Here is a 21711-nt window from a genome sequence, read left to right on the forward strand (position 1 = left end):
GCAGAGCTCTGGAAGGTAATGTGGTTTTTAACCAAGGCTACCTGCCTAGCATAGTATCAGTCAGGGTTGGAAGGGATCACAAGGATCATCTAGTTCCAACCCCCCTGCCATGGGCAGGAACACCCCACACTAGATCAGGCTGGACAGAGCCTCATCCAGCCTGGGCTTAAACACCCCCAGGGACAGCACCCCAACCACCTCCCTGGACAACCCATTCTAGGGCTTCACCACTCTCATGGGGAAGAACTTCCTCCTCACATCCAGCCTGAATCTCCCTGCCTCCAGCTTCATTCCATTCCCCCTAGTCCTATCACTACCTGAGATCCTGGGAAGTCCCTCCCTTCTTTTAGCCCCCTTCAGATCCTGGAAGGCCACAATTAGGTCACCTGGGAGCCTTCTCTTCTCCAGACTGAACAGCCCCAACTCCTTCAGTCTGTCCTCATAGGAGAGGTGCTCCAGCCCTCTGATCATCCTTGTGGCCCTTCTCTGGACACCTTCCAGCACCTCCATATCCCTCTTGTAATAGAGGCTCCAGAACTGGAGCTTTTAGGTGAGAAGTTCAATTGTTGAAGTTTTATGCTTTGTTGCACTTTCTCCCAGTGAGTATTTTACACAAGGGCATGCTCCCCTGCCCCCAGTTTTCCTCCCAGCCAAAGGAGTAACTCAGTAAACTCTGAAATCCTTCCTTTGGTGGAGGAAGGCACAACACTCCTAACCTCTCCATGAAAACCCTGAGGTATTTATTCATGTCAGTTTCCACTGGAAAAAAAACAATGCTGAGATTAGAGGTTGATATTCATCTTTTACTTCTATCCAAAGTAGGAAATAACATCCCTTGGAACAGCTCAAATCTTTACAGTGATACAAGGAGAGGTTAACTACTGCAAAGTGATGAACAGCTGACTCCCAGTGCTCATGGATTAAACCTGCAGGCATGACATTCCTGTAAATCAACCTCTTTTCAGGCATTTACTCCCATGGTACAATTAAGACAGGTATCTCCAGAAAGGAACAGTTAAGATCTGTTTTAAACTCACCTATAAAGCTTAATGACCCAAAAAAAAGACAAAACTCCTAAAGTAAGTTCAGCTGTGTGAGAGGACAGTGTGCTATGGCAGAAGTTTAATAGCTGAATCTGTGGAGGAAATGATAAACCTGGAAGAGTTTGGTACATTTTCAGGCACTGCTTTTGGGTTTACTATTCATTTGTTTTGTTGTTGTTACTTATTTGAATTGCACAGCAGGACTTGAGATGCCCCCCAAAAAGTGGTTGTAAGATCAATTTTAAGGCAACCAAGTGCAAAAAGCTCAGTGTACATTAGATATATGTAAACAGACCATTTTGTAGTAGAAATTGTACAGCTGTTCCAAGCCCATAGTACTGATGAGGGCCAAACCCATTCTGCCTGGCACACAAATGCAAAGTGTAGTCACCCTAATCAAGCCAAAAAAAATGAACAAATTCCATGAGAGAAAAGGTCTTTCTTCTCTAACACACTGGAGGTGCTAGAAGAAGTGCTGTGTTCCCCACCCTCCCCTCCATAACATGCAGGCTCCCCCCAGGTTGGTTCTGTTCCGTTGAGCTATGTGCCGGCCAGCAACAGAGCTCCAACTGTCAAAAGCAGAATGCACAACAGCACAGCAAACAGATGGAATGTGGATGGACAGGTGTTGGACCTTTAGAAAAATAATACAGTACCTAGGATTCCCCATTTGAAACAGTTTTCAGCATATTGCATAGCAGTGAGTTCATCTGCTACCTAAAACTGTCGCTGCTGACCCACACGGAGTTCCTCTTCCATTCTTCTTTCAGTTTTCTTTCATACTGTACAGTGGGTCCACAAGTTTATTGTGCACATGCATTAAACCTTGGGGGGAAAGCAACAATGCCAGCTTTACATTAGTTATACTGTTTTTCAACATCATCTCCTCCTAGCCCCATTTTTATTTGGGGTTTGCTTCAAGGTATACATTTTAAACAGGTTTCATAGTTTCATTCAGGGTTGGAAGGGACCACAAGGATCATCTAGTTTCATAGTTTCATTCAGGGTTGGAAGGGACCACAAGGATCATCTAGTTCCAACCCCCCTGCCATGGGCAGGGACACCCCACACTAGATCAGGCTGGACAGAGCCTCATCCATCCTGCTCTTAAACACCTCCAGGGACAGGGCCTCGACCACCTCCCTGGACAACCCATTCCAGGGTTTCACCACTCTCATGGTGAAGAACCTCCTCCTCACATCTAGCCTGAATCTCCCCACCTCCAGCTTCATTCCATTCCCCCTAGTCCTATCACTATCTGAGATCCTGAGCAGTCCCTCCCCAGCCTTCCTGTAGGCCCCCTTCAGATACTGGAAGGCCACAATTAGGTCACCTGGGAGCCTTCTCTTCTCCAGACTGAACAGCCCCAACTCCTTCAGTCTGTCCTCATAGTCACTGAAGTGAGCAACAAGGGCTATTTAAAGTAGGTAAAACCAAGTAGTTAAAGGCAGGGGGTACATTCCTGTATCATTTCAGTAACTAATGAGCAGGATGAGGCAGTTCTCTGATAACAGAACCAAGAAAAAGCAGACCTGGAACACTTCCAAAGGAATTAAACACAACAGATCCACCCAGCCTTCTTTTGTATTAAAAGCTGTGTAGCAAGCAACATAAAATTCCTTCAGACCAGGGTTTCTCCCAAGAATCAGCTGCTCAGCTGATACTTTTACAGCTTGAATTGCAACCTTCTGGCACTGTGGCATTAGTGTCTTTAATTAATTGTCTGCTTGTGGCCCAGGACAGGGCAAAACCAAACTCAAAAGTATCCAGACTTAATGCAGATGCAGAGTTCCAGCAGTGTTTTCCCTGCTAGCTGGGCATTTTGGTCATAGCCAAGTCATCCATAGCTACTTAAAAGAAAAATAGATAGGTGGCTGTCTTCTGTACTGAATAAAATGTTACCTGCATCTAGATCTGTGTGGCATTCAGTCACTGGTGTGGGTTTAAGCTCAGCTTACCTTCAGGACTAACAAGACTCACTTTGCAGGCCCTGAATACTGATCAGTTAAGTCCCATTTTAGCACCAAACTAGAGATTAACCTCTACAATTTCTCTCTTGTTGCCTAAATTTCTAATTTCCTTGACAACCATGACAGAAGTCTGTCAGTAGCCAGACACATGGTGTTTAAGACCAGGCTGGATGAGGCTCTGGCCAGCCTGCTGTAGTGTGGGGTGTCCCTGCTCATGGCAGGGGGGTTGGAACTAGATGATCCTTGTGGTCCCTTCCAACCCTGACTGATACTGTGATACATTTCAGTCATCAATGTTCAAATACCTTTGCTACATGATGTATCTGGTGGCAAACTTAAGTGGCACTGCAGTAATTTGAGCAACTCTACAAGCTGAGGTTGGGGGTGACCACCACAAAAGGCATTTTAAGCAGCATCTGTTTCAAATGGCCATCTGATTCTTTAATATGAAAAGGAGATGTTATTGCTTCCTTCTCCATGGAGTGACAGATTCAGCCACAGCAAACAGTCAGCACACCTCTGCTCATTTTGTCCCTAGAGGTACTGACTTACTGGCACACATTTGTGCAAACCCATTCAACCTCAGAAGGCAGCATAACTAAAGAAACCATTCTTAGATTTCATGCATGATAACCACTGGGTCTATAGGGGTAAGATCAGGTCTAATATTTGGATCCAGAGTTCAGCAGCAAGTGAGAAAATATTAAGTATACATTTGATACAAAAGGCATTTGTACTGAAAGGCTAACAGCTGCAAACCCTGCTCAGGTTGGAACCACATTTGGAGCTTAAAGCTCAGCGTTTTTCCTCCTCTAAAAAACAGGGAAGTGAAAAGGAGACAATTAGCCACTTCCTAAAGGCCTGAAAAATGCTGACAAAGTATTGCCTCTGCCAAATTTAATGAAGGGTGTTTAAATCACTCTTAGTGAGACTCTGTTTTCATGATAAACAATCAGAAAGAAAAGGGTTTGGGCTTTGTCTTTTGAAGGTATGCACCAAAGTCCCTACTTGATAGATCCCAAAACAGTTATGCCACAAGTCTCACTGGGAATATGCTTTGAGTAAACAGATTCTTTCAGATGCTCTCAAAAGAGCATGCACAAGTAATGGGGGGAAAAAAAAGCTAATCTGAACTGACTTATTTGCAGACCAGTTAGGGAATTAAAAACATAACTGAATTAATTTGAATTCAACTTGAACTCATCTGCTTCATTCTTCAGGAAAGCTACCTTTCTCTTTTTCAAGAGCATTTGGGTACACTTGACTATTTTAGCCTCTAAGAGGTTTTTCAGGAAGTCAGACAACTCTGAGTGAAGAGGAGTAAGAGTTCTTCTGGTTATCAGCCAGATAAAAATAAAAGGCAATATAAATTTGGAATTTAGAACAGAATAGAGTTAACCAGGTTGGAAAAGAACTTTGAGATCATCCAGTCCAACCTACGACACAACACCATCTAATCAGCTAAACCATGGCACCAAGTGCCTCATCCAGTCTCTTCCTAAACACTTCCAGTGATGGTGACCCCACCACATTCCAATGGCCAATCTCTCTTTCTGGGAACAACTTCTTCCTAACATGCAGTCTAAACTTCCCCTGGTGCAGCTTGAGACTGTGTCCTCTTGTTCTGGTGCTGGTTGCCTGGGAGAAGAGACCAACCCCCACCTGGCTATAACCTCCCTTCAGGTAGTTGTAGAGAGCAAGAAGGTCTCCCCTGAGCCTCCTCTTCTTCAGGCTAAGCAACCCCAGCTCCCTCAGCCTCTCCTCACAGGGCTGTGCTCCAGACCCCTCCCCAGCTTTGTTGCCCTTCTCTGGACACCTTCCAGCAACTCAGCATCTTTCCTAAACTGAGGAGCCCAGAACTGGACACAGGACTCAAGGTGTGGCCTAACCAGTGCAGGGTACAGGGGCACAACGACTTCCCTGCTCCTGCTGGCCACTGTTCCTGATCCAGGCCAGGATGCCATTGGCCTTCTTGGCCACCTGGGCACACTGCTGGCTCATGCTCAGCCTACTGTCAACCATTATCCCCAGGTCCCTCTCTGCCTGACTGCTCTCCAGCCGCTCTGTCCCCAGCCTGTAGCACTGCATGGGGTTGTTGTGGCCAGTGTGTAGAACCTGGCACTTAGATGTGTTAAATCTCATGCCCTTGGTACTCTTTCATACAGTACCTTGAAGTTTTTTAAATGGTGGGAAAACTGCAGTAAATCACCTGTCCTAACTGGCAGCATTAAGAGCTCCCTAGCTGTCCCAAGGAGTCTAACCTGAAGATGAAGATTCAGAAATAATTCCAGATTTGACCCACATGAGGGGTTTCAGAAGGGGAAAATCTCACTGATTTGAAGAGGCAAAAATAAGCAAGTTTAAAGTAAACAATGTCTTTAAGAGTTCTCTTGCTCTGTGTTACAAAGTAATGAACTAGTGTGAGACAGTAGCAAACATTCATATGCTGTAGCCCTTGATGGTTTTAAAGCACTGCTCAGTGTCATTTATATCTAGCAATTCTACACCTTGTATCTTTCCAAGGACAGCTTCCTGTTTTAATATGAAATACAGGATAATGTCTACCATTTACCCAAGCAGCTGAAGTTTACCTTGGAAAATAGCACAACTACTATCCAGCAGTGTGATAAAGACTAACACATCCCCTTGGCCCTGAAGATAGAATAGAATAGAATAGAATAGAATAGAATAGAATAGAATAGAATAGAATAGACCAGACCAGACCAGACCAGACCAGGTTGGAAGAGACCTTCAGGATCATCGTGTCCAACCTATCACCCAACACCACCTAATCAACTGACCCATGGCACCAAGCACCCTGTCAAGTCTCCTCCTGAACACCTCCAGCGATGGCAATTCCACCACCTCCCTGGGCAGTCCATTCCAATGGGCAATCACTCTCTGTAAAACTTCCTCCTGACCTCCAGCCTGAACCTCCCCTGGCACAGCCTGAGACTCTGTCCTCTTGTCCTGGTACTGGCTGCCTGGGAGAAGAGACCAACCTCTGCCTGTCTACAACCCCCCTTCAGGTAGTTGTAGACAGCAATAAGGTCACCCCTGAGTCTCCTCTTCTCCAGGCTAAGCAACCCCAGCTCCCTCAGCCTCTCCACACAGGGCTTGTGTTCCAAGCCCCTCACCAACTTTGTTGCCCTTCTCTGGACACCTTCCAGCAAGTCAACATCCTTCCTAAACTGAGGGGCCCAGAACTGGACACAGGACTCAAGGTGTGGCCTAACCAGTGCAGTGTACAGGGCCAGAATGACCTCCCTGCTCCTGCTGGCCACAGTGTTCCTGATGCAGGACAGGATGCCATTGGCCCTCCTGACCACCTGGGCACACTGCAGGCTCACGTTTAGCCTACCATCAACCAGCACCCCCAGGTCCCTCTCTGCCTGGCTGCTCTCCAGCCACTCTGACCCCAGCCTGTAGCACTGCATGGGGTTGTTGTGGCCAATGTGCAGAACCTGGCACTTGGATGTGTTCAATCTCTCTAGTAGAGAACCCCACACTGAAAGAATCCAACATTAACAAGTTGTCTGTAAGTGGTGTCAGGGTGAAAATCACATTAATGCTTAAACTGCAACCTACTACATCTCTGGCCACTGGTGATGTAATGAAGTTACAGCCTTGATCTCAGACACCTCACCTACCATCTACCTAGTGAGAAAGATGGCTGATGTGCACAACTGCATGTGCTGTGCTAAGATGGTTAGGGAAAAACTGCTTTTCACAGCTTCTACAGCCTCAGTGAACCAGAAGTCACATCTAGTCATGAGGTCTGTGTTGATAGGTTGGACTCGATGATCCTTGAGGTCTCTTCCAAGCTTAGTTATACTGTGAGACTGTGAAAGTCTCCATGCCTATCAAAAATCCCAGCTCACTGGGAGTGCCTCAGTCTACCCACTACAACTAGGCAAAGTTCAGTGAATGGGTGCAGTTTCAAAGTCACACTGATTGTAATGCTAATTGCACTCTAGGAGGTGCCCTCAGGTGGCTTCAAGGTCTGTGTCACACCGCTCAAGTTTACTACACAGCACAATACAGCACACAGCAAAAGCAGCATGGAAAAAAATGCCAGGATTAATGAATGGATCAAGTTTTAAGTGAAACTTTCCAGTCATGAAGTTCAATAAGAGCAAGTGCAGGGTCCTGCATCTGGGTCGAGGCAATCCCAGGCACAAATCCAGGCTGGGCAGTGACTGGCTGAAAAGCAGCCCAGGAAGGAGAGACTTGGGGGTGCTGGTGGACAAAAAGCTCAACATGAGCTCTCAATGTGCACTTGCAGCCCGCAAAGCCAATTAGATCCTGGGCTGCATCAGGAGAAGTGTGGCCAGCAGGTCGAGGGAGGTGATCCTCCCCCTCTACTCAGCCCTGGTGAGACCTCACCTGGAGTACTGCCTCCAGTTCTGGAGCCCCTATTACAAGAGGGATGTGGAGGTGCTGGAACATGTCCAGAGAAGGCCCACGAGGATGATCAGAGGGCTGGAGCACCTCTCCTATGAGGACAGACTGAAGGAGTTGGGGCTGTTCAGTCTGCAGAAGAGAAGGCTCCGAGGTGACCTCATTGTGGCCTTCCAGTATCTGAAGGGGGCCTACAGGAAGGCTGGGGAAGGACTTCTCAGGATCTCAGGTAGTGACAGGACTAGGGGGAATGGAATGAAGCTGGAGGTGGGGAGATTCAGGCTGGATGTGAGGAGGAGGTTCTTCACCATGAGAGTGGTGAGACCCTGGAATGGGTTGTCCAGGAAGGTGGTCGAGGCCCCGTCCCTGGGGGTGTTTAAGAGCAGGCTGGATGAGGCTCTGGCCAGGCTGATCTAGTGTGGGGTGTCCCTGCCCATGGCAGGGGGGTTGGAACTAGATGATCCTTGTGGTCCAACCCTGAATGAAACTATGAAACTATGAAACATTTAGGACCAGTGCTCTGGAACAGCAGACTGCTGCCCTTCTACATACAGCTGGAGACTACAAAACTTATCATTTCAAACCACCAGAAAGTGTTGGAAGGCTCAGACTTAAACAAGCCAAATTTTAAACTGTATTGATTTGGTTTTAAACACATGTAACCCCTGGCTCAGTGCTCACCTTTAAAGTACTTCACAGTTTTAACTCTCAGTTCTAAAGTAGCATCTTCATCACACACGAAGATAGTGCGAGGGTGTTGCTGGAAAGCAGAAACTGTCCACATATGGTTGACTCCTTCTTCAATTGCTTTGTACAGTGCAAAAGCCTTATGTGCACCTGTTATAAGAATCATCACCTGCAAAACAAAGGTTTCTTTACTTTCAAGCCTATTTCCAATACCAGCTGGTCTTGAAAATAAGACACATGCAACTAGAACTAAAGGGATTCTTACTTCTCTAGCATCCATCACTGTACCCACACCAACTGTTAGCGCCATAGTTGGTACTTTAGATAAGTCTCCATCAAAGTACTTAGCATTTGCCAAAATGGTGTCCATGGCTAAAGTCTTTAATCTTGTTCTTGAAGCCAAACTTGATCCGGGTTCATTGAATGCAATGTGGCCATCTGGACCAATGCCTTTTCAAAGTCAAAAAAAGGAAATCATTCCAGACCTGCGAGTCAACAAACAGCCCCCAAACACTGGCAATTCAGACAAAGGTGGGAGGAGTCTTTTCTTGTCCTTTTCCTTTTCCTTCCCCCATTTTCAATTTTAACACATTCAAAACTTACTTGGAATAAGAGTTATTGGAATCTTGGACACCAACCCTTAGGTTCTGGTACTGATTCTTTGTTAGTCACTGAGCTTTCTTAAGGCCGTAATTGAATACAAGGGGGTTAGGCAAGTTGAGAAAAATCATGATTCAGGAGTCAGTGCACGTGTTTGAATCATAACAAACCCCAGAGCATGGCCTCATACCTCCAACAAACAGATCAATCCCCCCTGCTTCTTCAATTTTCTTCTCAAATGCATCGCATTCCGCCTGCAAGTCTGGAGCGTTCCCGTCCAGGATGTGAGCATTGTTGGGATCTATGTCAATGTGCTTAAAGAAGTTATTCCACATGTAGGAGTGATAGCTCTCTGGATGATTTCTGGGAAGCCCTGAAATCATTTAAGAGTGCAATTGATATATTGCAAGACTTAACCACACAGCTTTCATTCTAGTCTGTGCCTAACCCATGTAGAGCAAACCTCAGTCAGGTAGAGCAGTGGTTGAAATTATCTGGAGAACAAAGGTTTCCTGCTGGCTTGCCCAAGGTAACTGGGTGACATTCCCTTTGCACACATCTTACCACAAGGAGTGTAAAGCTGTCAAATAAAGTTCAGTGACACTACTGCATGACAGCACACTTCCTCCAGAAGCATTGTGAAGTGCTGTGTTTAGTCCATCCATTACTTGCACTTTTGTGGATACAGCAGGAGTGCAAAATGCTTCAGTTGGACTCCATGATCTCAAAGGTCTTTTCCAACCTGGTTAATTCTATCCTATTCCATTCTGTGCTATCCTATCCTGTCCTATTCCATTCCATTCTGTCCTATTCCATTCTGTCCTGTCCTATCCTGTCCTATTCCATTCTATCCTATTCCATGCTATCCTATTCTATCCTATTCCATTCTATCCTATCCTAATCCATTCTGTCCTATTCCATTCTGTCCTGTCCTCTCCTCTCCTCTCCTATCCTATTCCATTGTCCTATTCCATTCTGTCCTATCCTATCCTGTCCTATTCCATTCTATCCTATTCCATGCTATCCTATTCTATCCTATTCCATTCTATCCTATCCTAATCCATTCTGTCCTATTCCATTCTGTCCTGTCCTCTCCTCTCCTCTCCTATCCTATTCCATTGTCCTATTCCATTCTGTCCTATCCTATCCTGTCCTATTCCATTCTATCCTATTCCATTCTATCCTATTCCATTCTGTCCTATCCTATCCTGTCCTATTCCATTCTATCCTATTCCATTCTATCCTATTCCATTCTGTCCTATCCTATCCTGTCCTATTCCATTCTATCCTATTCCATTCTATCCTATTCCATTCTGTCCTATCCTATCCTGTCCTATTCCATTCTATCCTGTCCTATTCCATTCTATCCTATCCTAATCCATTCTGTCCTATTCCATTCTGTCCTGTCCTCTCCTCTCCTATCCTATTCCATTGTCCTATTCCATTCTGTCCTATCCTATCCTGTCCTATTCCATTCTGTCCTGTCCTCTCCCCTATCTTATCCTATCCTATCCTATCCTATCCTATCCTATCCTATCCTATCCTATCCTATCCTATCCTATCCTATCCTATCCTATTTCAGATGACTGCATAGACAGATGTCTAACGTGGGAAACAAACATCCTAGCATGGCCTTGTGCCTTCACCAAGCACTTACCAGTTTTAGTTACAGGGGAAAAAATCCTAGTATAGCACATGCTCAAATAATTAGCACATCTTACCTACGTATTCATCCATGTTGAAAGTCTTCACATACTTGAAAGAGAGATCTCCTTTCTTGTGATACTCTATCAGCTTTTTGTAGCATCCCAGAGGTGTGCTCCCTGTGAAAGAAAGTTCCTCTGTTGTTCTCTGTAGCCACAAAACCTTTGCAGTGTACTTCATCGTTAGATTTTGCTAGCATGCTTTTCCACATCAGAGTACTGCTTCTCATTTAGCATTTCTCACATTACTTCTGACACAAAGCAAATCCATCTTTAAAAGGTGGTGCAGCACTAAAGGAACAGTATTTGTGTTCTTTTACACACTGCATCTGTTAGCAACGACACAAACATACTTTAGGCTTAGTCCTTTTATGTGGACTTTGAATAGAAACTTGCCTGTTGGTAGACCAAGTGTGAAGTATCTTCCTTGACTTGGCTTGAACTGGATAATACGATTACAGATGTATTTGGCTGCCCATTCACTGGCCTGGTCATAATCTTCAAGAATTACTAGCCTCATGATGGCAGTCAGGAATTTGTGTGATAAAAATCAATTTAAACCTGGAGAAAAGGCCAAAGGTTTAAAAGTAAGCACCACATGGATAGTTGCAAGGCTCTTTAAGGTCACAGAAGACAATGAAAGAGAGATGACCTTTTATATTGATTTAGTGCTCCACAAAGAGAAGTGTGGCCAGCAGGTCGAGGGAGGTGATCCTCCCCCTCTACTCAGCTCTGGGGAGACCCCACCTGGAGTACTGCCTCCAGTTCTGGAGCCCCTATTACAAGAGGGATCTGGAGGTGCTGGAAGGTGTCCAGAGAAGGACCACAAGGATGATCAGAGGGCTGGAGCACCTCTCCTATGCGGACAGACTGAAGGAGTTGGGGCTGTTCAGTCTGGAGAAGGCTCTGAGGTGGCCTTCCAGTATCTGAAGGGGGCCTACAGGAAGGCTGGGGAGGGACTGCTCAGGATATCAGGTAGTGACAGGACTAGGGGGAATGGAATGAAGCTGGAGGTGGGGAGATTCGGGCTGGATGTGAGGAGGAGGTTCTTCCCCATGAGAGTGGTGAAGCCCTGGAATGGGTTGTCCAGGGAGGTGGTTGAGGCCCCGTCCCTGGAGGTGTTTAAGCCCAGGCTGGATGAGGCTCTGGGCAGCCTGATCTAGTGTGGGGTGTCCCTGCCCATGGCAGGGGGGTTGGAACTAGATGATCCTTGTGGTCCCTTCCAACCCTGAATGATACTATGACACTATGATACTATGATAAAGGGTATTTTACTTGCATACATATATTGCACTTCTAGCAGTGGACTGCTGGACATTCAAAAGAAAAGCTGCAGAAGCCAAATGGTAGGTTGCAGTCAAAAGAGTTACTAAAAATCCACATACTAATGCCAAGTAACTCACAGGAAAACTGAAACAAAAATGAGAACAAGCCATTGTGCACTTCAGTCTTTCCATTAGTTGGTAAAGACAGAATACTCTGCTTGAAACAAAAGCAAACAAGTAAGTAAACCAACATCAACTCCTTTTTCTTGTGACCAGCTGAGTGCCTCACGTTTCAAAACCAAGGCCCAGAATAACCCAACCCCCCGTGCTTCTGCATTCAAAATACAGCACTGGAACGAAACACAACTCCCTTCACTCCCATTCCAGCTCCCTAACAAGACTTCAGTGAGCTGAAGTGCTTCAGTAATCTGCAGAAGCACGTTAAAGCATTAGAGATGTTTCACATCTTTGCAGGTCACAGGGAAAAAAACCCACACAGCAGGGCACCTTTTTGCTTTAAACAGGAACCAGTCGCCCTTCATAGGCTCTGATTTTAAGTCCCACTGCAGCAACTGTTAGTATCTGGAAAACAGCTTTGGCTGTTGGAATTGCACAAACATCTCTTGCCTTTAAGTGAAACTCATTTTTCCCCCTCTGCTCAAGAGAGAGTGAGGAGGCAATTATCAGACAGGCTGAGGCTCTTCAGCCAGCTTGCAGAGTGCAATTTTTCTCGTCCCAGGTCTCAGCATGCTTGGCGTGAGCCAGAACGCAAGACAGCTGTCAGAAGCCTGTGGCCGACGAAGTGCCGAACTCCCCCCAGCAGGCACTCCTCTTGGCTGGTCCCAAAGGAAAAGCCAGCTTGGGGAGAAACATTGACTCAAACTCCAGCAGTGCCGAGCACTGAGGCAACTTTGCGGGCGGGCTGGTGAATCTAAGGCGGTGACATCTCTTGCTCCCACTCAACGAGGGAAGGAGCGGACACCACCTTGTGCTGACTCTGCTGCTTCCTCTGCCGGGGCAGCAGACCGGCGACGAGCCGCGCTCACCCTTGCAGCGGGAACGCTGTTCCACAGGTACCCACAAACTCAACACGGGAAAACGGGCCACCCGCAAGAGGATCCCGCGGCTGCCGGGCCGGGCAGCCCCACAGCGCTTGGAGAACAGGCGGTGATGCTCTCCGGGAGGAGCGACCCCCGAACGGCACCACACCGACCGGCGCGATTTTGGGAGGACGAGATAGACAGATCGATAGAGATATAGAGAGCTATATATCTTTTCTTTCAAGCCTTTAGCGGGGTGGGGAGGTGTCGGCGAACCTCCACAGCCAGAGAAAGCCCTACTGCCGTGCCGCCCCCATGGCCGCAAGGCACCCCAGGCCCCGCGGCCTGCCGCTGCCCACCCCCCAGCACCCACAGCCCCGGCAGCCAAGGCCCCGCCGCATCCTGCAGCGCCGGCAGCGGCGCCTGGCCTCACCCGATCCGCGCGATCGCGGCTCCGCTCACCCCCGAGGAGAGCCCGCAGCAGAAGGGCGCTGACGAGCAGGAGCAGGAGCGGGGCGGTCCTGAGCAGCACCGGCAGGCCGGGGACCTCCGCCCGCCGCAGCGCCCCGCAGCACCCGCCCCGCCGCCGCCGCCGCCCACGGAGCCCGGCGCGCAACCCGGAAGCACCTGGCGGGGGCCGGGAAGAGCTTGGCGGGCGGCAGCCAGCCCCGCCGGCCTCCGCAGGGCGAGCGTTTGGGGAAGGTGGGAGCGTTGTGGGGGGGTCTCGGGTGGCTGCTGGCGCCGCGGGTAGAGCTAAGGATAGAAGTGAAGGCGCTGCCTGCCCGCGGAGGAGGGACTGGGACTGCAGGTGGCTTGGGGTGGGTAGGGGCTGCTGCTAGAAGTGCTGACCTGCTGCTGGGACTGAGCTGGGGCAGGGCTTTTGCAGGAGGCGCTTTCGGATTAAAGCCAGCAAAAAGCGAACCGAGCAAACAAAAAAAACCACAAACAAGAAGAACAACGAAAACAGCTAACAAAACAGACAAAACCCCCCAAAACCCCAACAAAAAACCCTAAACAAAACAACGAAAAAGTGACCAAAAACCCCAAACCAAACAAAACCAACAAAACAAAAACATAAAAAATAAACCCGATAAAAACAACAAATAGAATAGAATAGAATAGAATAGAATAGAATAGAATAGAATAAGATAGAATAGAATAAGATAAAGAATAAGAACAGAATAGAATAAGAATAAGAATAAGAATAAGAATAAGAACAGAATAGATTTAACCAGGTTGGAAAAGACCTTTGAGATCATCAAGTCCAACCTATCACCCAACACCATCTAATCAACTAAACCATGGCACAATGAATGAACCCAACAAAACAAACCCCCCCAGACCAAACACACCAACCAAACAACCAAACAAACCCCAACAAAGCAGACAACAACAAAAACAACAAGGAAGAAAAACAACAAACACACAAACCCGACAAAGCAAACAAAACACCACAAAACAAACACACAAAATGAGGTGTCCTCGGAGCCTTCTCTACTCCAGACTGAACAGCCCCAACTCCCTCAGTCTGCCCTCATAGGAGAGCAGCTCCAGCCCCCTGCTCATCCTCATGGCCCTTCTCTGGACACCTTCCAGCACCTCCAGATCCTTCCTGTAATAGGGGCTTCAGAACTGGATGCAGTACTCCAGGTGGGGTCTCAGCAGAGCAGAGGGTGAGAATCACCTCCCTCAACCTGCTGGCTATGCTATGGACACCATTCTGTTCGTGTACTGGTTCTTTGTTAGTCACTGAGCTTTCTTAAGGCCGTAATTGAATACAAGGGGGTTAGGCAAGTTGAGAAAGTCATGATTCAGGAGTCAGTGCATGTGTTTGAATTGTAACAAACCCCAGAGCATGGCCTCATACCTCCAACAAACAGATCAATCCCCCCTGCTTCTTCAATTTTCTTCTCAAATGCATCGCATTCCGCCTGCAAGTCTGGAGCGTTCCCGTCCAGGATGTAAGCATTGTTGGGATCTATGTCAATGTGCTTAAAGAAGTTATTCCACATGTAGGAGTGATAGCTCTCTGGATGATTTCTGGGAAGCCCTGAAATCATTTAAGAGTGCAATTGATATATTGCAAGACTTAACCAAGCAGCTTTTATTCTAGTCTGTGCCTAACCAATGTAGAGCAAACCTCAGTCAGGTAGAGCAGTGGTTGAAATTATGCAGAGAAGGTTTTCCTGCTGTCATGTACAAGGTAGCTGGTTTACTTTCCCTTAGCACACACCTCACCACATGGATTTGCTTTACCTCTTTCCTTGGAGCCCATGTTTTGGGGGAAGCAGGTGGCAGACCTAATGAGAAAAGATCAACTTAAGTATTTGCTTGGGGAAGCTATAAAAGAAGCTGATCATAGTTAATGCAAAACCAATAGACAAAGCATGAACTGCTAAAAAAGATCAGTGAATTTATAGCTCTAACTGAGCTAAGGTGCTGGTTAGGAAAGGGTTAATACTCTTAAAGGCTGCTTCTTCAGCCCTGAGCAGGGAAGCTGGGGTAGGTGTGTGGACACGGTCTCAAGCTGTGCCAGAGGAAGTTTAGGCTGGAGGTGAGGAGAAAGTTCTTCCCAGAGAGAGTTGTTAGCCATTGGAATGTGCTGCCCAGGGAGGTGGTGGAGTCACCATCCCTGGGGGTGTTCAAAAAGGGATTGGATGTGGCACTTGAAGCCATGGTTTAGTTGTCATGAGGTGTTGGGTGCCAGGTTGGACTTGATGATCTTTGAGGTCTTTTCCAACCTTATGGATTCTGTGAATGTAAAAGAGCAAGCTGTATCATTGTGAGCATGTGTGTGTGCATGAGCTTTAGGCTCCATTGGGTCCTTACCATGCTGGGATCATGGAATGTTTTGCCTTGGAAAGGACCTTTGAACATCATCTAGTCCAATGGATTTGTTTACTGGGCAGGAGTATAAGTGCCTGAGAAAAGCCATAATGATTGAAGGCTAAAGCAGGGGTGGTGTGTGGGAAAAAAATCTGGAGTCATACTCACATGAACATAACCATGCATTTTCTGGTGACCTGACTCGAGCTACTGCAAGATAGCTTAGAAAGGTTGAGTAATGCTTTGCCAAGGGCATGAAAGGTGCACTTTCAACCTTGTGAGAAAAGCATGTCTTACTGGAATGTCTGGGGCTTAGCAGGCAACCAGTAAAAGCAGCCTTTGTTTTTCAACACCTGACTTGGAGTTGAATGTAGCTTTCAGATAACAGCAGCTTGGTGTAGCTCATGCCCAATTTTCCTATGAAGTCTTTATCCCAGGTCCTAAAGAATAGTATTTTCTCTTGCACCATTTCCTGAGCCAAGCTCTGAACCTCTGCTGCTTTTAGTGGTTTTGAGTATGCTGCAGTGGAGGTTTTTGTTTTCAGGTCCTATGTAACAAATTTTTGCCCCTAGAGTTCCATTCTGGTTCCATTCTGTGTCCCTACCTATATGGACCCTGCACCTGGTCCATGCATGTAGCAAACTAGTTGCCACATTGCTTTGGTATTACTACATACCTGTGGGGCTCAAATCACATCCCCAGAACTGTAGAGGATTATTTCCCCCCTGGTGAGCTCTATTCTCTGAATTATAAGCTCAGTGTAAGAGATCAGCTAATTATTTTCTCATGGTTAAGTATCCATCTGTGATTGTCCCTTCCCTGCTGGCCTGCTAAAATTGTCCATACGCTTTCTTTGCACCTTCAGTGTTGCCAACTTGTAGCTGAAGGAGGCAACAATAAGCTTCTCTGCTTTCCTAAACTCTGTACCAGCTACCCTGCTCCCAAGCTGGCCACTTGCTTCTGAGGATTTTTACCCTAGCATACACTTCCTGCTTTGCAAGGTAAGAGTGGAGCATCCCTGAATGGGTGATACAGCAACAGCAGCTGTTTGTGTTATCCCATTTTCCCTTGGCTGAACTTTCAGGCTTCCCATCTCTGATCCCATTCCTAGCTCTGTCTCGTAGGGATGACCCAACCATACATTCCTTACCTGTTTTCTTTGTTCTTCATCTGCACCTGAAGTTGTTACAGGAGACAGATCTTTCACTCAGGTTCTGATATATATACCACAACTTATAAACTTACTTTGTTCAATGCTACTGAAAAACTCTTAGAATGAGATAATGTTAGAAACATAGAGTTGTTAGGGTTGGAAGGGACCTCAAGGATCAGCCAGTTCCAACCCCCCTGCCATGGGCAGGGACACCTCACACTACAGCAGGTTGCTCACAGCCACATCCAGCCTGGCCTTACAAACCTCCAGGGATGAGGCTTCCACCACCTCCCTGGGCAACCTGTGCCAGTCTCTCACCACCCTCATGGGGAAGAACTTCTTCCTAAAATCCAATCTGAATCTATCCATTTCTAGTTTTGTTCCATTCACCCTAGACTTATCACTCCTTGACACCCTCAAAAGTCCCTCCCCATCTTTCTTGTAGCCCCCTTCAGATACTGGAAGGCCACAATTAGGTCTTCTCAGAGCCTTCTCTTCTGCAGACTGAATAGCCCCAACTCCCTCAGCCTGTCCTCATAGGAGAGCAGCTCCAGCCCTCTGCTCATCCTCATGGCCCTTCTCTGGACACCTTCCAGCACCTCCAGATCCTTCCTGTAATAGGGCTCCAGGTAGGGTACTCCAGGTGGGGTCTCACCAGAGTAGAACAGAGAGAGAGAATCACCTCCCTTGACCTGCTGGCTCTGCTCCTCTTGCTGCAGTTCAGAATGTGATTGGCTTTCTGGGCTGCAAGTGCTCACTGCTGGTTCCTGTTGAGCTTCTCATCCACCAGCACCCCCAGGTCCTTTTCTTCAGGGCTGCTCTCAAGCCAGTCCCTGCCCAGCCTATATGGGTGCTTGGGATTGCCCTGACCCAGCTAATAGAGTACCTTATGCTGCATATTTGTGAGGAGTTCAGAGAATACAGGGAAAGTTTAGGCTGGATGTGAGGAGAAAGTTCTTCACAGAGAGAGCTGTTAGCCTTTGGAATGTGCTGCCCAGGAGGTGGTGGAGTCACCATCCCTGGAGGTGTTCAAGAGGGGATTGGATGTGGCACTTGGTGCCATGGTTTAGTAGCCATGAGGTGTTGGGTGATAGGTTGTACTTGATGATCTTTGAGGTCTTTTCCAACCTTATTGATTCTATGATTCTATGAGCTGTATGGGGAGAAGGGGGAAGCTGCAGTGGAGACATTAGTTGTTCGGGCATTAGTTGTTTGGTGTTTTTTCTTCTCAGTGCCCTGCAAGAATGTGAAGAGAGTGGTAGCTACCCCTGGGCCTCTGCTTAATGCCCCAGGGCCAATAGGTTTCTGTTTTCCTCTGACTAAAGCATGCTGAATTTCTGGTAACTTCACTTGCCTTCTGGACATAAGCCTGAGGGAACTGAATCCACTTGGCAGCTTTGGTTACTGTTGGCAGAGACCAGAGATAGTTCTGCAGGCTCATGCATCCCTGTGCTTGTCAACAGCTTCCTTCAGAGCTTCCTTGGTTAGATCTCATCACATTTCTCTGAGCCAGGGAGTACATGGCATGTGATGTCTTCTGGGTTCATGCCACGATCCCATTGGAAGCATTTTCCAGTAAAACAGGAAACATCAGGTTCTGTGATGCCAGGAACATGCCAACAGGGACACAAATGAAGCATCTAAACACCACTTAGCACCATCTTAATTTTCACAGGCCAGGCTTTGGCTCAGTTCCTGAATCTGGGGGCAGTAACGGGTAAGAACTCTATGCACTTGCTTTCTGTTTCTGTTCTTGCCCTGTGTTCATGCTTCCTACATGGAATCTGGTAGAATCCCTGCCAAAGCAGTTGCTCAGTAGCAACTGGTTCTGAACCAAGAGTCAATTACTACCAAGTAAGCAATGAAGGTGATGAGGGGAGATGTGTGTGACTTAAATATTGTACTATCACCCTGCAATCCTGTTGCAGGTAAGCTGTTCCATTTCAGTGCTGAAGTTTGCTGGTCAGTACTACATTTTGCCGTATAGAGAGAGCTGATGCTGATCATTTTCCCAGATCTCAGGAGTTCCAGGATATTAGAATAGACTAGAATAGAATTAACCAGGTTGGAAAAGACCTTTGAGATCATGGAGTCCAACCTATCACCCAACACCATCTAATCAACTAAACCATGGCACCAAGCACCCCATTCAGTCTCTTCCTAAACACCTCCAGTGATGGTGACTCCACCACCTCCCTGGGCAGCACATTCCAATGGGCAATCTCTCTTTCTGGGAGAAACTTCTTCCTAACATCCAGCCTAAACCTCCCCTGGCACAGCTTGAGGCTGTGTCCTCTTGTTCTGGTGCTGGTTACCTGGAAGAAGAGACAAGCCCCCTCCTGGCTACAACCTCCCTTCAGGGAGTTGTAGACAGCAAGAAGGTCTCCCCTGAGCCTCCTCTTCTCCAGGCTAAGCAACCCCAGCTCCCTCAGCCTCTCCTCACAGGGCTGTGCTCCAAACCCCTCCCCAGCTTTGTTGCCCTTCTCTGGACACCTTCCAGCAACTCAACATCTTTCCTAAACTGAGGGCCCCAGACCACAAGCAGCTCTGCCTGAGCCGGCAGGGAAAGGTGCCTGCTACATTCCCTCCAGATGAGATCTTTCCTGCATTACTGGTGGGAGTATCAGCTGCTTTCCAGGTATGAGCACATAAATCGATAGCTGGCTGTGCCCCTGCAGTGTGGAGCAGCATTGATGTATGCAGAGATGTTGAGAGGAGTTTCAGAGAGTGCTCTCAGCTCCTGTTTGAGCCTGTTCCTTTCACAATGCACAGTTTCTGTCTTGTCTTATCTCTCTCCCCTCTCCTAATCTGCTCCTCCCCTGGGCTGATTGAGCCTTCCCAGCCCTTCCAGGAATGTGGCTGTGCAGAAATGTGTGCTACAGATAGTTCACTCGACTTGTCTGGTATCTTTTGTGAACTGAAAGTGCTTATCTAAAGGTCAAGGTAAAGTATCCCAAGCACAGGGTCCTTTGCAGGCTGAAGGCAAAAGTTGAGCCTCTGCTTCAAGCACTGTGTCACGAGGAGCTGCCCTATTTTTCTTGTCCCTACAAGGAATCCCTTTTTGTTCCAGAGCTTCATGGGAGCTTTATGAGTGGAGAAGACTGATATTTTATGAAGTCTTTTTGCACTGAGTGCTGTGATACCTCCTAAGGAGCTGACAAGGGATTTGCATATCATAGAATCGTAGAATCATAGCATCAATAAGGTTGGAAAAGACCTCAAAGATCATCAAGTCCAACCTATCATCCAACACCTCATGACCGCAAAACCACGGCACCAAGTGCCACGTCCAATCCCCTCTTGAACACCTCCAGGGATGGTGACTCCACCACCTCCCTGGGCAGCACATTCCAATGGCCAATCTCTCTTTCTCGGAAGAACTTCTTCCTCCCCTCCAGCCTAAACCTCTCCTGGAACAGCTTGAGACTGTGTCCTCTTGTTCTGGTGCTGCTTGCCTGGGAGAAGAGACCAACCCCCTCCTGGCTACAACCTCCCTTCAGTTAGTTGTAGAGAGCAATAAGGTCTCCCCTGAGCCTTCTCTTCTCCAGGCTAAGCAACCCCAGCTCCCTCAGCCTCTCCTCACAGGGCTGTGCTCAAGGCCTCTCCCCAGCCTTGTTGCCCTTCTCTGGACATGTTCAAGTGTCTCAATGTCCTTCTTAAACTGAGGAGCCCAGAACTGGACACAGGACTCAAGGTGTAGCCTAACCAGTGCTGAGCACAGGGCACAATGACTTCCCTGCTCCTGCTGGCCACACTGTTCCTGATGCAGGCCAGGATGCCATTGGCCTTCTTGGCCACCTGGGTACAGTGGTGGCTCATGTTCAGCTGCTGTCAATCACTACCCCCAGGTCCCTTTCTGTTTGCCAGCTCTCCAGCCACTCTGACCCTGAAGATCACACTCATCCCACCTTCCTCTCAGTTCTTCTGACTGGGACTGCAGATCTCAAAGATCACCTTGACCATGCTCTTAGTCATATGGTTTAGTTTTAGGAAGTCCTGCATGGAGCAGGGAATTGGACTTGATCCTTATGGGTCCCTTTTAACTTCCCTTATGGGTCCCTTCCAAATCAAGTTAGTCTATGATTCTAACTCAAGATATTCTGTGATTCTAAGAGGGACTGGCCCTGATGTTGACTGCTCCCTCTAGCATGGCGTATTGCCATGTGCTGCACCAAGCCAGTGAGGGAGCAGCGGAGGCAGTGGGTGTTTCTGGAGAGGAATTCATGAGATTGGGCACAAACCCAAGGAGGATGTGTTTAATACTCCACCCTCTTCCAGCTGTGCACACAGAAAATGAGTTCCCTCTTTTTGCAGCCAGCAAAAGTTGGAGTGGCTGAGCCCCAGGCTATCCTGTGCCAGTCAGCTCAGTGCTTGGTCATATCCTGGAGTCTACAGAATTTATAACCAACAGGAAGCTGTGACTCCCTAGTGCTTAGGAAAACGTGCTTGTGCAAAACTGAACCAGGATTTAATCTTGCATGCTAGGCTTTCAAAGATGATGGGAGATAACTAGCAAAAGCATGCTCTGCATTTTTTATTAGAGCTTGTAAGGAGGGTTATGTTGTATCCCTTGGAATGTTGCTCATTTTTGTGCAGTCAACTTTGCCTTTTCTTCACAAGAGCCTTGAAAGACCAGAGCAGTAAAACAGCTTCAAGAAATCATGGAATCATGGAATCAAGGTTGGAAAATACCTCAGAGATCGTCAAGTCCAACCTATTACCTAATACCAAGCACCTCCTGACAACTCCAAGTGCCATGTCCAATCCCAGAATCCACAGTCCCAGAAGGGCTTAGGTTGGAAGGGACCTCAGAGATCATCTACTCCAACCCAGGGACAGTGACTCCACCACCTCCCTGGGCAGCACATTCCAATGGCCAGTTACTCCTTCTGTGAAAAACTTTCTCCTCTCCTGGAGCCTAAACTTCCCCTGGTACAGCCTGAGACTGTGTCCTCTTGTTCTGTTGCTGGTTGCCTGGGAGAAGAGACCAACCCCCACCTGGCTACAACCTCCCTTCAGGTAG

At 47.5% G+C, this 21711-nt stretch overlaps 1 protein-coding gene across 3 annotated transcripts; it reads right to left on the minus strand.

The window, feature by feature from the left end:
* Positions 1–782: 782 nt before the first annotated feature.
* Positions 783–13266, minus strand: GNPDA2 (glucosamine-6-phosphate deaminase 2). Of its 3 annotated transcripts, XM_068137634.1 has the most exons (7): positions 13143–13252; positions 10801–10965; positions 10423–10524; positions 8892–9074; positions 8367–8551; positions 8096–8270; positions 783–1868 (listed from the first exon to the last, which is right to left on the minus strand). In XM_068137634.1, the coding sequence occupies exons 2-7, from the start codon at positions 10922–10924 to the stop codon at positions 1810–1812; spliced, it is 828 nt and encodes a 275-aa protein (XP_067993735.1). In that variant the 5' UTR covers positions 10925–10965; positions 13143–13252; the 3' UTR covers positions 783–1809. The 3 variants fall into 3 exon arrangements, with proteins under 3 accessions (XP_067993735.1, XP_067993733.1, XP_067993732.1); XM_068137632.1 differs by having other exon boundaries at positions 8096–8551; positions 13172–13266; XM_068137631.1 differs by having other exon boundaries at positions 8096–8551; positions 13143–13263.
* Positions 13267–21711: the final 8445 nt, after the last annotated feature.

Source organism: Melanerpes formicivorus, unplaced genomic scaffold, assembly GCF_026170545.1.
Source record: "Melanerpes formicivorus ecotype bairdi unplaced genomic scaffold, bMelFor1.0.p_v2 SCAF_4, whole genome shotgun sequence".
Taxonomy (NCBI): domain Eukaryota; kingdom Metazoa; phylum Chordata; class Aves; order Piciformes; family Picidae; genus Melanerpes; species Melanerpes formicivorus.

Bases quoted from the DNA above. Each gene is read 5' to 3' on its own strand.
- GNPDA2 (XM_068137632.1), bottom strand. From the start codon at position 10,924: ATGAGGCTAGTAATTCTTGAAGATTATGACCAGGCCAGTGAATGGGCA. The intron at 9,075-10,422 runs GTAAGATGTGCT...AAATGATTTCAG, and splicing joins CAACATGGATGAATACGTAG to GGCTTCCCAGAAATCATCCA. The intron at 1,869-8,095 runs GTGAGCACTGAG...TTTCCCCCCAAG, and splicing joins AACTGTGAAGTACTTTAAAG to GTTTAATGCATGTGCACAAT.